This window comes from Octodon degus, unplaced genomic scaffold (genome assembly GCF_000260255.1).
Source record: "Octodon degus isolate 3935 unplaced genomic scaffold, OctDeg1.0 scaffold00017, whole genome shotgun sequence".
NCBI lineage: Eukaryota > Metazoa > Chordata > Mammalia > Rodentia > Octodontidae > Octodon > Octodon degus.
The window spans coordinates 11,263,520-11,277,628 of NW_004524593.1; the positions used below are offsets into that span (position 1 = coordinate 11,263,520).

General features: G+C 42.4%; 1 protein-coding gene across 1 annotated transcript in view; it reads left to right on the forward strand.

The window, feature by feature from the left end:
* Adss (adenylosuccinate synthase) overlaps nucleotides 1–12,944 on the forward strand; it is a 45,820-nt gene extending 32,876 nt beyond the window's left edge. Inside the window, exons 8-13 of the mRNA XM_004626830.2 lie at nucleotides 348–474; nucleotides 1,625–1,779; nucleotides 2,483–2,607; nucleotides 4,024–4,121; nucleotides 10,602–10,751; nucleotides 11,811–12,944. Coding sequence (XP_004626887.1) covers nucleotides 348–474; nucleotides 1,625–1,779; nucleotides 2,483–2,607; nucleotides 4,024–4,121; nucleotides 10,602–10,751; nucleotides 11,811–11,863 — 708 coding nt within the window. The 3' untranslated portion in view covers nucleotides 11,864–12,944. The remainder of the gene's footprint in view (nucleotides 1–347; nucleotides 475–1,624; nucleotides 1,780–2,482; nucleotides 2,608–4,023; nucleotides 4,122–10,601; nucleotides 10,752–11,810) is intronic.
* Nucleotides 12,945–14,109: the final 1,165 nt, after the last annotated feature.

A 14,109-nucleotide genomic window follows, 5' to 3' on the forward strand; every position in this document is an offset into this window, starting at 1 on the left:
ACCATTATCTGCCATGACGTTGATAAAGAACTTTTCAATTTCTTCACGTGCACACACACACTCCCTAGGCTGCAAGTGGAACCCAGCACCAGGAGCATGCCAGGTCCTTGCTGTACCTCTGAGCTGTACCCCCAGCACCTAGATCTCTATTATTCTCGACCCGGTGTCTTTTCTGGCTCTGAGAATTGGCATGAGAGACCAAAGCTAATATAAATGTTGCAACAGTAAGATAAATACAGTCAGCAACCCGCTTTGTCAATGTTTACCGTCTTGAGGTCTTCTGCTTATACTGGTTATATATTCAGGCTATTGGTGCACATGGCAGTTGGTTTTGTCTTTGTGTGCAGGGTTATATGGAAAGGATTAAACCAATGGTGAAAGATGGAGTTTACTTCCTGTATGAGGCTCTCCATGGACCACCAAAGAAAATCTTGGTAGAAGGAGCAAATGCAGCTTTATTGGATATTGATTTTGGTAAGTGAAGTACGGTTTGCAGGGAGCTAGACTGGGCCTAAAGTACTTAAAATATACATAATTAATGTTTGAAAGAGTTTTTTTTAGCGTGTATATTTAGGAATGATGGAAGTTTGTCATGCCAATGTTTTATTGTTATTGTTTTAAAGGACTATGAGAGAAACCAGTATGTTAAGTTTTGTACATGTTTTAAAAAAATCATTATTTTGCATTTAGGGCACTGACGGGACCTATAAATTAAGGGTTTTATTATTTTATTAATTATTTAATCACCTCAGCTGCCTCAAGCCATAAGATGATAAAATGAATTCTAAAGGTGAACCTTCATCTTTAATTCAACCTTTAAGAAATGCATACAGTCTTGCTAAACATACGTATTCTAAGATCTATGAAAATCTGCTTATACCTGGGGATGAGACTTTCTGGGTTGATTCAGGGTGTTTCCTCCACCTTCAGAAGGTTAAAGCTTAACTTCTTGGTTGCCTCTAAACAGAATTTCTCATGCTTCATGTCTGCTTGTTGCCATTTCACTGAGCTTGGTTCCAGCTAATTAGAGTGTGTTTTTATATAGTATATATGCACAGTATTCTGATACCGTAAGATACCTACCTAGTCTGGAAAGAAGCCAATGTCTAATTAGCAGAGTGGATACTTGAGCATAAAAGGGAGAAAGAAAGCACACCCTTACTACCTTGTAATATGGGGGTTATTCTTTGCGTAGAGAGCCACGGCTTGGGAAATTCTAAGTCCCATAAAGCGGATTCTTAGTTCATTCCAGTGTGTCCGTGTTGTTGCTGCCGTGCCTTAAATTCTCACATCATGGAGTCATTTGTTTTAAACCAATAAGAAACTCAGCGCTGGGGATTTAGCTTAGTGGCTTAAGTGCCTGCCTGGCAAGCACAAGATCCTGAATTCAAAAAAAAAGAAAGAAAGTCAAAATATGTGGTAGGTATCCTTTTATACACCTACATTAATCTCACTAGAGGCAAAGAAAATCAAGAATAAAACATGATGTTGAAAGAGGGCAGTGCCAGTTGTAAGTATGTTTGTCAGATAATTAGAAAATACTTAAATGCAGAATTTTAATAATATTTCTGTTTTAAAGTGCATATAGACCTGAGCATATCTTAACAGTCTTCTCTGTTTTCAGGGACTTACCCTTTTGTAACCTCCTCGAACTGTACTGTTGGAGGTGTCTGCACAGGTCTGGGCATGCCCCCTCAAAACGTTGGAGAAGTGTACGGAGTTGTGAAAGCATACACCACTAGGGTTGGCATCGGTGCCTTTCCGACAGAGCAAAACAATGTAAGCTCATTCTCAGTAAATCCAATTTGAAAAATGTGGAAAGAAAATGGATGTTTTTACTCCTTACTGATTTGTATCTGCTCCTTCTCTTTGTGAGAATCATTATACATCTGGCCTTGCCATATTCAGAGAAGATATCAGACTGCAGTTGTTCTTGGAACATTTGGTTGGATTTGTCTACCTTAACAAATGCTTATTAGTGACTTGTTTTTTTTTTTATTATTTATTACATTTATTGTGTGTGTGTGTGTGTGTGTGTGTGTGTGTGGCCAGCTCAGCCCACCAGGGGGCGGGGCTGGCTGGCATGTGGTGCTGGAGGATCGAACCGAGGTCCCTGTGCTTTGCCAAGCTTGTTTCAAGTAGGTGCTTTAGACCACTGAGCCATCTCTCCAGCCCAGTGACTTGTTTTTAATAGATAGCACTTAGTTGTCTTTCCTATCATGTCAGCATACGTGTTAGGCAGTTGCCTACGTAAAAGATTGTAAATAAATGCAGGGTAAAAAAATGAAGCCAACAGTGTATCTATTCCAAATAATACCCTTCTCAGATAAAATTTGTCATCTCTGTGGAATTGTATTTTTGGCTTATTGTCTGAAAGGTGTTTATCATACAGTGACTTTGTCTTATGTGATTTCTAATATAATGCCATTAACTTTCCATCATTGCTATTGCAATTCATAGGGCCTATTTTTTTGTTCTCCAGGAAATTGGAGAATTATTACAAACAAGGGGTAGAGAATACGGGGTAACTACTGGAAGGAAAAGGAGGTGTGGCTGGCTGGACCTTGTTTCACTCAGATATGCTCATATGATCAATGGATTTACTGCGTGAGTATTCTGTGGAAATATCTGTTGCAGGAAAACATAGGACAGTTCATGACCACAGATTTAATTTTGTGGAATGCAGATTTGAGGTTTAAAAAACCCCTTCATTTTAATAGAAAAATTTAATTCTGTAGTCTCCAAATTGAAATGGTAGTTCTAGGTAGAAGTACAATGAGATATGGTGGAGGAGGGGGTAATATAAAAGAGGGGCCTCCATATTCAGGGGTGGTGGAAATGAATTATGATGGTCTTTTACACATAAGAAAGCAGCAAGCCAAGTGGGCAGGCAGTGGGCTGGACGAAGAGGGACGTAAGTAGCCCAGTAAGTCGGTGTGCATACGGAGAGGGAGGCGGCACCTCACAGTGATGGAGTGCGTAGGTTTAAGGTCTGACACCCTAGACTCAAATCTCAAATCTATTCGGTATGCTCATGTGACTGGTAGCACCTCAGTTTTGTCATCTGTAAAATCAGTGATAGTATGATTGTGTATGTCACAGTGGTGTTGGAAGATTAGACAAAAAGTGTGATGAGAACGTACAGCGTACTCTGTGATTCACTGACAATGCTCATTAAAGGTCATCAGTGTATGTATGTAAGTGTGCTTAGGCCGGGCAGGGTGATGCCTGCCTGTAATCCTAGCACTCAGGAGGCTGAGGGAGGAGGATTGTTGTGAGTTTAAGGCCAGCCTGGGCTACAAAGTGAGCTTAAGGGCTGCCTGAACTACAGAGTAAGATCCTGTCTCAGATAATGACAAGAAAAGTGTCTATATCTGTATTAATTAGTGTGTGCTCCAAGAAAATAACATAATAAAGGCTAAAGATAATAGTCTGTGAACAAGTATCCCAAACCTAGTATTTTATCTAATTCCCACAGGTTTCCCCCTAAAAACCTGTTATCCAGTCAGTTGATCAGGAAGTTTCCGTGTATCATGAAGAGCCCTTGCCGTGGTTTCCTCCCTCTTCAGCAGTTTCTGATCCAAAGGGTGGAGGTGATGGGAACAAGAGTGAGAACCAAGGGCTGACAGCATGCGTGTACATGTGCTTTTGGCTTGTACTCGTCCACAGGGAGCAGCACGTTCTGCTGTGTCTTGTGGCCACAGAGTGCACCCTAACTCGGGCAGCCCCGCCATGAGTGCGTGTTGGTGGTCAGCTAACGAAGCTGAATCAGTGTACAAGGCTTCCAGGACCAGTGAAGGTCTACTGTAGTCAGTAGTAAATAACTCAGTGGTGTATTATGAATAATATATTGATATATTGTTCCCTAGTGTTTTACATGTGGCACGCTTTAAAACATAATCCTAATCAGTTTTTAGAATTGCTTTGGAACTTTGAGCTTTGCACGAATTTTCCTTTACTCTTTAACATTAGATATTATGGTCTTTAATATGTTTATAATTTTGCCTTTTCTTCCAAAATTAGGTTGGCACTTACCAAGTTGGATATTTTGGACATGTTTACAGAAATCAAAGTTGGTGTTGCCTACAAGTTAGATGGTGAAGTCATACCTCATTTCCCAGGTACTTCCTTGAAGGCTATGTTAAGGACATTGTACGACGTCTGTAGTGGAGCATTGTCCGCGAGCTTCTCCATGTGATGTATGATATCTAGCCATAAGCTGGGCAGGCCCTTTGTGACATAATGCAGAGTGTTCACTTGTTAGCATTTGACTCCAAGCTGCTTTCTGTTTAGGTGCTGGCCAGAAGCATGCATTCAGATTCAACATAAAAGAAACATGGCATCTTTGGGCATGCTGTTCCTGAGTCTCCTCTTCCCTGTTTTGAAAGTAACTTCTACACACAGGCCAGGCATGGTGCTCGGGAGGCTGAGGCAGGAGGATCGTAGCTTCCATGGCAGAGTTACTCTTGGGAACAGTGGGGCAACACCATCTGTTTATCTACTGTAGGATATTATTCAGTTGGAAAGTCAGTTGTTCCAATATATATTATGGCTTGGTTGTTAAGTCTACTTTCAAAGCTACCTCAAGAGTTGTAAACTTGAGCTGGGCAAATAGCTCCCTGGAATAAGCATCTGCTTGGCAAATGTAAGGTCCTGAGTTTGATCCCTGGTATTGCAAAAAAATTTTTAAAAAAGTGTTGTAAACTCTCAAACACCCAAAAAATAGTCTAATCATAGCTGGAGAGATAGCTCGGTAGAATAAGTGCCTGCCTGGCATGTACAAGGTTCTGAGTTCAATCCTGGTACCACCAAAAAAAAAAAATGAATATATATATCTATATAGATATATATAGATATATATATAAATTTAATGACACGTGGGAAGATCTACCATAGTGAACAGTACCACATTCTTTTAATTGAAACTTTTAACGACTAACAACATAGGTAAAGCTTATCTTTTTCAAGATGAGTTTGCTGACTTGGGTCAGGTTCTCCAAAAGAGTCTGAGGCAGAAATTTGCATCTAAGAAGTATATTGGAGGGTGCTTTCAGCACCATCACATATGAAGGAATTGTTCAAATGTAGTGTGGCCAGTCCCAAGAGGAGCCAGAGAGGTGGGGCGGTCCGTTGAATTATCCTGTATTGGAGCGATGTCTAGAAATTTGTACTTCTTGATACCCAGACAGTAAGTGGTCCCTTGGGTGAAGCAGCTCCCTTTGTCCAAGGGCAGTTCCTGGGTAGGGACTGAGTTGAGCCCCTCCTACCCCAAGGGCAGTACCTGTCTTTGAGGCGGTTCACAATATGCTCTACTCTTGTGCTGGTTGTTGAACCCTATGTAGATGTATAGTAGCTCCTGAAGATTTCTTTTGGGTGTCTTAAGTAAATTTTCACGAGAAAGGTTAGTGATATAATCTATCCCCTACTGGGCTATCACCTTGCAAAAGTAGGAGCAAGTGTCCCATTAGACTTTAAGCTAAGGCTGTGCCCTGTCATACTGGATTTCAAGTGCCAAAAGCCACTGGGAAAGGAGTCACTAGCAGGGGTAATTGATGATTAAGAGCACAGAAGGCTGTCGTTTTTACTTCATTTTGAAACTAAAAGTCTCATTCATAGCCTGCAACCTTTTGACTACCTGTCTTCTGACCAGTTCTTTATCTCTCTGATGGCCAGGTCCTGAGTTGTCACCCTGACTGCTGCTAATAATGGTAATCGTGATCACCATTGTCTCTGAAGTGCTGCCACCTGGCCTTTATTCTTTGGGAATCCTGCCACCACTCTTGCTGTCCATTTTCCTTCCCTGTTTCTCTTTGTTGTTCATACTAGATATGCTTTAGACCCGTCCAGAAGACTTTTTTATTTCTAGAACTTTTCATTTGGTTTTTTTATACTTCCTGTATAAAAGAACTTTACTAAGATTTCCTATCGGTTTATATATGACTGAATTTTATTGTAGCTGCTGCTTTTCTCTGTTAATTTGATGTTCAGACCATCTCATTTCTGCTTGACCTCCAGAATATTTGTCCTGCCTTCAGCTGGGTAGCGGCTACTATTGGAGCTTTTGACGGCCATTGTCTTTGCATGTGTAATTTGATCTTAGCCATGGAATTCTTTTATGGTTGTCTGGGGAGATCCTGTCTCCTAGCTCCCTCCTCTCTGATGCCTGATCTTGCTAATTCTAGTTGCTTCTTGTTTTTTGAAATCTGCTGTCTACCTCTAGGCCAGTGGAACTGCCTCCAGTATCCTGAATTGTGATCAGGAAATTGTTCACAGTTTAATGAACTGAGTTTCTTCAGGATTTGCTGGAGAGGTTTTTTTCTTTCAGGAAGCATAGTGTCTATTTCTGGAAGGAATTGTTGTATCTTGAGAGCTAGTCTGGACCTGTGCTTTTTACAATGGCTGAAATGAAAGGCCCTTTGAGTTTCTTGATGTCTTTTTTAGCCAAGCACCTTAGCAATCCTGACATGTCTGCTCGGTCTGTTTCATGACTTTCAAGATGCTCAGGACTTTCCTGGACAGCCTGTATCATCTTTGTGTCATGCATCATGGGAGAGTGCCTGAGACCATTTATCCTTTACTTAATTTGATGTTCCATGACCTACCTTTTCCCAGGTCCAGCACCCTCACCCTTAGCGTCTGTACACACTGATTTGTTGCACACAGGCAAATGCGGGCTTCGTCCTACAGATCTCTGAGAATGTAGCCCCTTTGCTCTCAGGTACTTCTATGGTCCTTGTGCTGGTTAATCTTGATTGTTAGCTTGACTGGATCCAGAGACTCAGGGAGAGGGAAGTGGATTATGAAACCATTGGCCTTCTCAGTGGGTTACCCCTTTGGTGGTTTCGTTGCTGAAGGGACTACTAGTATATAAGGCACGGTGGAGGAGATGTGGCATGACCATGGAGACGCATCTGGTCCCTGCCCCACTCTTAGCTCTTCCTCTGTCATCTGCTTCTGGCCACCATTAAGGGATTGGCTTCCTTGCATCATGCCCTTCAGCTGCGATGCTTCTTCCCCAAAGCCAGCCGGCTATGGACTGAGAGCTCTGAAGCCATGAACCAAATAAAGCTTTCCTCGTAAATTGCTGGTGGCAGGTATTTTGTCCCAGCAATGGAAGCTGACAGACACATCTAGGTCATAGTGAACCTTTTAGAGACAAGTGTCCAAACTGCAGCCCAAACCCACTTGCTTATCACAGAGTGCCAACACTGCAGTTAGACCTTAATACTGAGGTTTTAGTTGGGGAAAAAAACGCCCCTCATATTAACATGTTTTATCTTAAAAGAAAAACAGCAGGCATGCCATTGACTCACCACCACTAATCTCGGTTTTTGCTGTGTCCTCATGAGGCAGGAAGAGATAGATCTGGGGTAGGCTCAGGCGGCCTTGCAAGGCAGAGACCTCTGCATCATCTCCAAGCAAGAGGAAGCCTAGTCTCAGCAAGTTGGGGGACATTCTACAGCCCTCAGAATTTCAACCACAGTAGCCCAGATGTCCCATCCATCATCTCAGAGTTCCACTTTCCTCAGGCCCTGGTCTCACAACAGATTGGCTGGAGTTGAGAGTCTACACTCTGGAGCTCTGCTATCCATATGTTGAAGTCAGCCTGATCCTCATCTTCTGCTCGTTGCTGTGGATGAGGTACAGTCTAGATGCTGCGGCTGACCCTTGGACTTTCATATTTTGATTTAGGCTGAGCAAAGACCCCCAGCCTTGTCTTTCTTTCATTCATGACCTTCGCCAGGAGCCTCCTCCTCTGTGCACATTCTGCAGTGCTTCAGATAGCGCCCCCAGTTTGTCTCCCATGAAGTCACAGTTCCATTCCAGCATGTCGGAGGTGGTGCGTATGCCACCAGCACTGATCCGCACTGGCCAGGGATCCAATCCCACTTTTGCTTATAGAGCTGCTTTCTCACACTCCTGGCTCAGCTGTCTTCATCCGAGTTCCCACTGCCTCAGACTGAGTTCTCCAGGAAGCGGATTCTGCTGTACTGATTGGCACACTGCCTTGTGTGTAATCTGAGCAACATCTGTGAGAAGGATGAGGCAGGAGGAAAATTGAACTATAATGTGATTGTGTAAGAAGTTCTTAGCTGAGATATATGTGGAGGGTGAACAAGTACCGTGGTGGTCACCTACGTCCACCTGCTTCTTCAGGAGGAAGTGGCAAACCCACAGGTGCATAACTGCATATTGAGATGAGTGACTGCAGAAAATGCTGGAATTCAACAGTGGAGAAATGAAACCTTATAAAATTTAGAAACCTGGAATAGCTGCATAGCAATAGAAATAAAATATCAGGGCAGGGGCTGGAGATGAAGGAGGGAAAATAAGAACTGGTGTGGGCTTGGGATGTGACTCAGTGCTAGAGCTCTTGCCTTGCATGCACAAAGCCCTAGGTTCTATCCCCAGCACCACTACCACAACAAAATTGAGATGTGTTATGTAATACATGCCAGTTTCCTACAATGAATATAACTACTGTGTACTATAAATATAAATGAAAATTCCATTACTTCTGCAGAATCTTCCCTCTACAGAGAGGGGTGAAAGAGTTCCAACCTGTGAGTGGAGATACCAGCAGTCTTAGCTTTGGAAAGTTTCTCAGCCTTTGAAGGCTTTTGTCCTAATTAGATAAGGGACCTGAAATCTACTTTTGGAAAAACCCTTCATTTTATCTCCCACGGTGCTGAAGCCAGAATCTACTGGAGAAGGGATCTTGTCACTCCTCTGCCACAGGAGGCAGGAACCCCTGCATGCCGCATCACTGGGCCCAGTGACATCCTAGTGCCTGGCTCTCTGGGTAGCTGCCTCAAAGCCAGGCATGGCTTAGGGTGGTGACTGGCACAGACTTGCCTGGGGGAATGGGCATTTGCAGCATGGAGGTAATACTGAGTGTTGAAGTGACTGGCAGTCATTTCTAGGCTCTGACTGTCCCGTTCAGAGAATTGAATGTAACAATTGATGAATGTGAAAGTTTGACATTGCCTTAGGGTAAAAGAAGAAAAAGCTCAAAAGTTCCCAGGAGGAAAAATTACTGTCAGAAGGAATGTGTGCAGAGTGAATGGTGTAGACCAGGGAGAGTAAACAGTGCATCTCTCTGAGTGCAGAGCAAGCAGGCCGGTGAAGGGCTTATGGCCACGCTAGTATAATGACCCCCATCTTTGTGTCTTCTGCTGTGATGTCAGATCCAGGCTGTCCCTTCAAAAACCCACTGACTTTATGTTAGTGAAGTTATAGGAAGTAGCAGTGCAGGCTTGCAGGAAACATTAAAGTCCACCGTCCAGGGGATGTCTATGTTTTGTCTGTTTTCTTTTTTCTGGCCTCTGGTCTGTACATTGTGAACAGTTGTCATTTTGTAATCAAAATTAGTTACAAGAAGACAAGGGTTGGGGAGATAGCTTAGCAGTCAAAGCACCTGTCTGGGAAGCATAAGGACCCACGTTCGACTCCAAAACTGGGCGTGGTGGCGCAGTGTAATCCCAGTGCTGGGGAGGCTGAGACAGGAGGATCACTTATGAGTCCAAGAGTCCAGGCTGTGTGGTGAGACCCTGTACCTAATAAATAAATCAAGATTTAAAATTTAAAAAAAAATTGTTTTAAAGGACGATAAGCCAAAGGGGATGACCACCTTGAAGTCCTTAACTCATCTCCTGGGGAACTCTGGAAGTAGAGTGGTCCTTGAGTTGTCCTAAATGAAGGATAGTGGCCAAGGCCCCTGTGTCCCCACACAGACAAGCCAGTGGGTGTGGCAGCTGCCTTCATTGGAGGGAGAGTCCTGGGGACTCTGGCAGCACCTGTAGCATCCCCCGTTATTGTGTCGTCGCTTCTAGGGCACGTTCCATTGTCAGGATGGATACAGAGAAGATGAGCAGGTAGAGTAGTGACAACTTCAGTCAGAATGATGGATTTCTTGTAAGTTACCAGGCATGCCGGGCTTCTTTCTGTGAGGTTGCTGTCATTAAACCCATGTGTAATTGATACCTTAAAAATTTTAAATGCTCTAAAAATGGAAAACTCTAAGTTTGGCACCAAACCTCATTTGACTTGAATTTTTGTTAGAGCTGTAGAATCTTTTTTTTTTTTTTTCAATTTATTTAATTTGTGTGTGTGTGTGCGTGTGGCCAGCTCAGCCCACCAGGGGTCGGGGCTGGCTGGCATGTGGTGCTGGGGGATTGAACTGCGGTCCCTGTGCTTTGCTAAGGTTGTTCTAAGTAGGTGCTTTAGACCACTGAGCCATCTCACCAGCCCCCAGAGCTGCATAATCTTTATTGACTAATCATGAATAATCACGTTGTTTCAGAAAAGTTTGGTTGTTACCAGGTGTGGTTGGACCAGAGGAGCACCTTGAGTTCAAGGTCAGCCTGGACTACATAGCAATGCCCTATCTCAAAAACTAAACCCAAAAAAGAGAGAAATGTTTGATTATAAAACATTATTCTGGATGGGTACTGTTTACCTTTCTGAAGCCTCAGAAATTTGCCTTTTGACACAGACCTGGTTCCAAGGATTTTGCTATGTGCTGGCAGCCTGTGCTAAAGCCTAAAGTGGTTTGATATGGACAGTATAGACCATGAACAGATACCCTCTTTAACTTTTAGCAAACCAAGAAGTCTTAAATAAAGTTGAAGTCCAGTACAAGACACTCCCAGGATGGAATACAGACATATCGTCTGCGAGGACGTTTAAAGAGTTGCCTGTGAATGCACAAAATTATGTTCGATTCATTGAAGATGAGCTTCAAGTTCCAGGTAAGCATAAAGTTTTATGAACAACCATCTGCTCTTTTTCTATTTCTAACTTACTGGGCTGCCCTCAAAATAGAATTAAAAAAAAAAAATCATCGTTGCTTTACAGAGTGCTTGTGATCTGTGTAAACTGCCTGGGAAGATATAAAATATTTTCCTTAGAATAAATAAAATACATATCTTTATTTACAAGACAGTGGGTTACCTCTTCCCCTTTCTGAGTCTTTTTTTTTTTTTTTTTTTTTTTTGGCAGAACGAGGGGTTGAACTCAGATCCTTGCGCTTGCCAAGGAAGCAGTTATTCTACTGAGCCATCTCCCTGGCCCCTGTCTTTAATTCCCTTGTTAATCTTTTTTGTTTTAACCCTGTGACATTCATTCTTACTCCTTCTTTCTTAATAACTGATTATTTTATATTTTTATGACTACCAAAACTGATTCTTTTTTTTTTAGTTTGGATTAAACTACCTTTGAGAGGGGAATTTCTTGAGTTTACATTAGGAAATAATAAATACAGAAAAGTGAAAAATTCATTAGAAAATATATAAAACAAGAATAAAGGATAAGATTTATTAAAAAATCCTTTTCTTTGAATTAATAGAAATCAGAAGTACTAGAAAATAAAATAGGAGGTGCCTTCTATAAATTCATTCTGACTTTTGTATTATTGTCCATTGTAGGAATGACTTGTGTTCCACGTTGCTAGGAACCCTTCCAAGGCTGGCATCAGTTATAGTAGGCGTATTTGCTTACTCCTCTTAGTCACTAGTTTCTGACATAGGTGGCCCTGAGTCTGACAGTGACCTCTGAAATCCCGAGGGATTGTCCTCACAGTGCCTGTGGAAGCCAGGAATTCTGCAGGTGGTGTGATCTAAAGCCACGTTGTGCAGGTTATTAGAAGTTCCCCCAGCCGTATAGGACGTGAAGTTAAGGTCAGACAGCGCTTGGAGGCGCACTTGTGCTGAGAGGCCAAATGGTGGTGGTGAATAAAGGCGGGAGGAGGCCGCTCCCCTGCAGGCTGCTGGGTGCCCTCTGTGGACTCACGCTGTGCTCTCTCTTTCTAGTTAAATGGATCGGTGTAGGTAAATCCAGAGAATCCATGATTCAGCTCTTTTAAGGACTGCCGTCAAGACGAGCAACACTCCGTGGTGGGGAGGAGGGAAAAGACTTCCTGAAAGATTTCTTTATGACCTGCAAGTTGAGAAATACAGACAGTGCATCCCGTTGAAGGCCCGCAGGTGTCCTGGGGAGAGCTGGACGCCAGTGCAGAGGCGGCCCGTGCGCGCCCCCAGCGGGCTCCTCAGCGGGTACCTGGGCGGGCGGTGGCGGCGGCGGCGGCGGCGCGATTGGTTCTTGCTCCTGCTGCTCATGGTGCCATGTTTTCTTTCAGTGTTTAGTAATAGCGTAATCCCTGTTGTTTGAAATCCAAAGTAGTTACTTTTGATGCCGTTTTTCTTCATTATTGTCATTGTGTGTGTTTTTCCCCTATTGTTAGATGGTAAGAAAACTGAATGCAGTTTTGCACAAATATTTTTACATTCTGATCAATTCTCATTGTAATATTTGCTGTTAAAAAAAGAACAATGAAAAGATAGGGGTTCTATAAACTTTGTAAAGTTATAAATTCTGCTTAAATTGGGAATTACTTTCTGCTGAGGCCATTACAAAATTGAGCATTGTTGCAGGGTAGGTGGGCTGGAGTGGAGCAGTATGTACTTGTGTGTCCTTTCATTTCACAGACTTACTCTGTATAAATTATTTAATACCTTAAACATTTAATTAAATGTTCAAAAATAAGAGATGGTCCCCTAAATAATCTTAATGTTTAAAACAATTATTAAAAAATCCATTGTGATATTTGATGGATATTTTTCTTCAGCTTCAGACATAACCTGCAATGTATATCTTTCCTTTTTAAAATTTGTATTATACCATTGTTAGTGTAATGGATTGATTTTTCCACAGTGCCTGCCGATATATCTACAAAATCTCCTGTCAGTGTCCAAATGAACCCAAGTTGCTGGCCATAATTTTGATCATGCCTTTTCTCCTTTCTTGAACAAAAAGGTGTAATTTTGACAATAAGGCTTAACATACCGTGTTGTAGAGTACTGTTGAACTATTATGTTTAGGTGCCACTTAAATTTATTTTATTATACCACCAATAGCTGATTAAAAAGAACCAAATATTTCTAGTATGCTTTGTGTATTGTTGTTTGTTCTGGTAATAATAATAGTTTGTAGGAAGGAACATCCCTGCTGTATGTGGGTAGTGTAGAGAGAGATGAAAGCAGATATTTGAGAAGGATCGAAGTAGCTTTTATCTTTACTATCTGTATTTTTATAAAGTTCTAAATGAGAGCATTCTCATTGCACTCAATAAATAAAGAACAGAGGGCCTGACAAATAGCTCAGTGGATTAAAGCGCCTGCTTAGGCAAATGCAGGGGCCAGGGGTTCGATCCCTGGGCCTGCCTTGCTGGCCCTGCCCCTCGGGGCGCACTGAAATACAATTGAGACAGGGCGTGGTGGTGCTCATCTATAATCCCAGTGCTTGGGAGGCTGTAAATGGGTGGGTCAGTACAAGTCCAATCTACATAGTGAGACCCTGTAGACCCACCCTGTCCTAAATACATAAAAAATAAAGAACAGTACAGATAATTTACAAACCCACTGCAGATCTAGAATGACATATATAAAAATAAAAATGTATTTATTCTAATAGATTGGGATTTAAAATTTATATTCTTATCCTGGCTATAAAAACTGTTAAGGGGCTGGGGAGATAGCTTGGCGGTCTAAGCACCTGCCTAGCAAGCACAAGGCCCCAGGTTCAAGCCCTGGCGTTGCACACCATGCTGGTCCCTGGCCGAGCTGGCCGCAAAACTGGGTGTGGCCAGTTATGCTTGTAATCCCAGTGCTGGGGAGGCTGAAATAGGAGGATCATTATGAGTTCAAACTGCATAGCAAGACCCTGTACCAAATAAGTAAAAGATTCTAAAAAAAGAACTTATTAAAACTTTCCAAAAGTGAACTATTTGTTGATTGGTTGACATAGTGGTAACTATTTCAAGGACAGGTTTTTACGGACCAAGCACATAGGTACATGCCATACTCTGCTAGGGGTTTCCTATGCAGTCTTGCTGAAACTCACTACTGTGGGAACAGCATGTTAACACATGCATGGGTGATGTATGTTGCGGTTGAAAAGAGTACAGTGAGTGAGAAGCTAAATGTGGGAAGGATAAGTGGAGGCTTCAGTGGATGTTCAAAGAGGCCCACTGGGGGTAGTGAGAAGTACCTAATACACAGTGTGCTAAGGCCTAAAGGCCGGGAGGGAGTTTCAGAGTTAGAGCAACTGAAC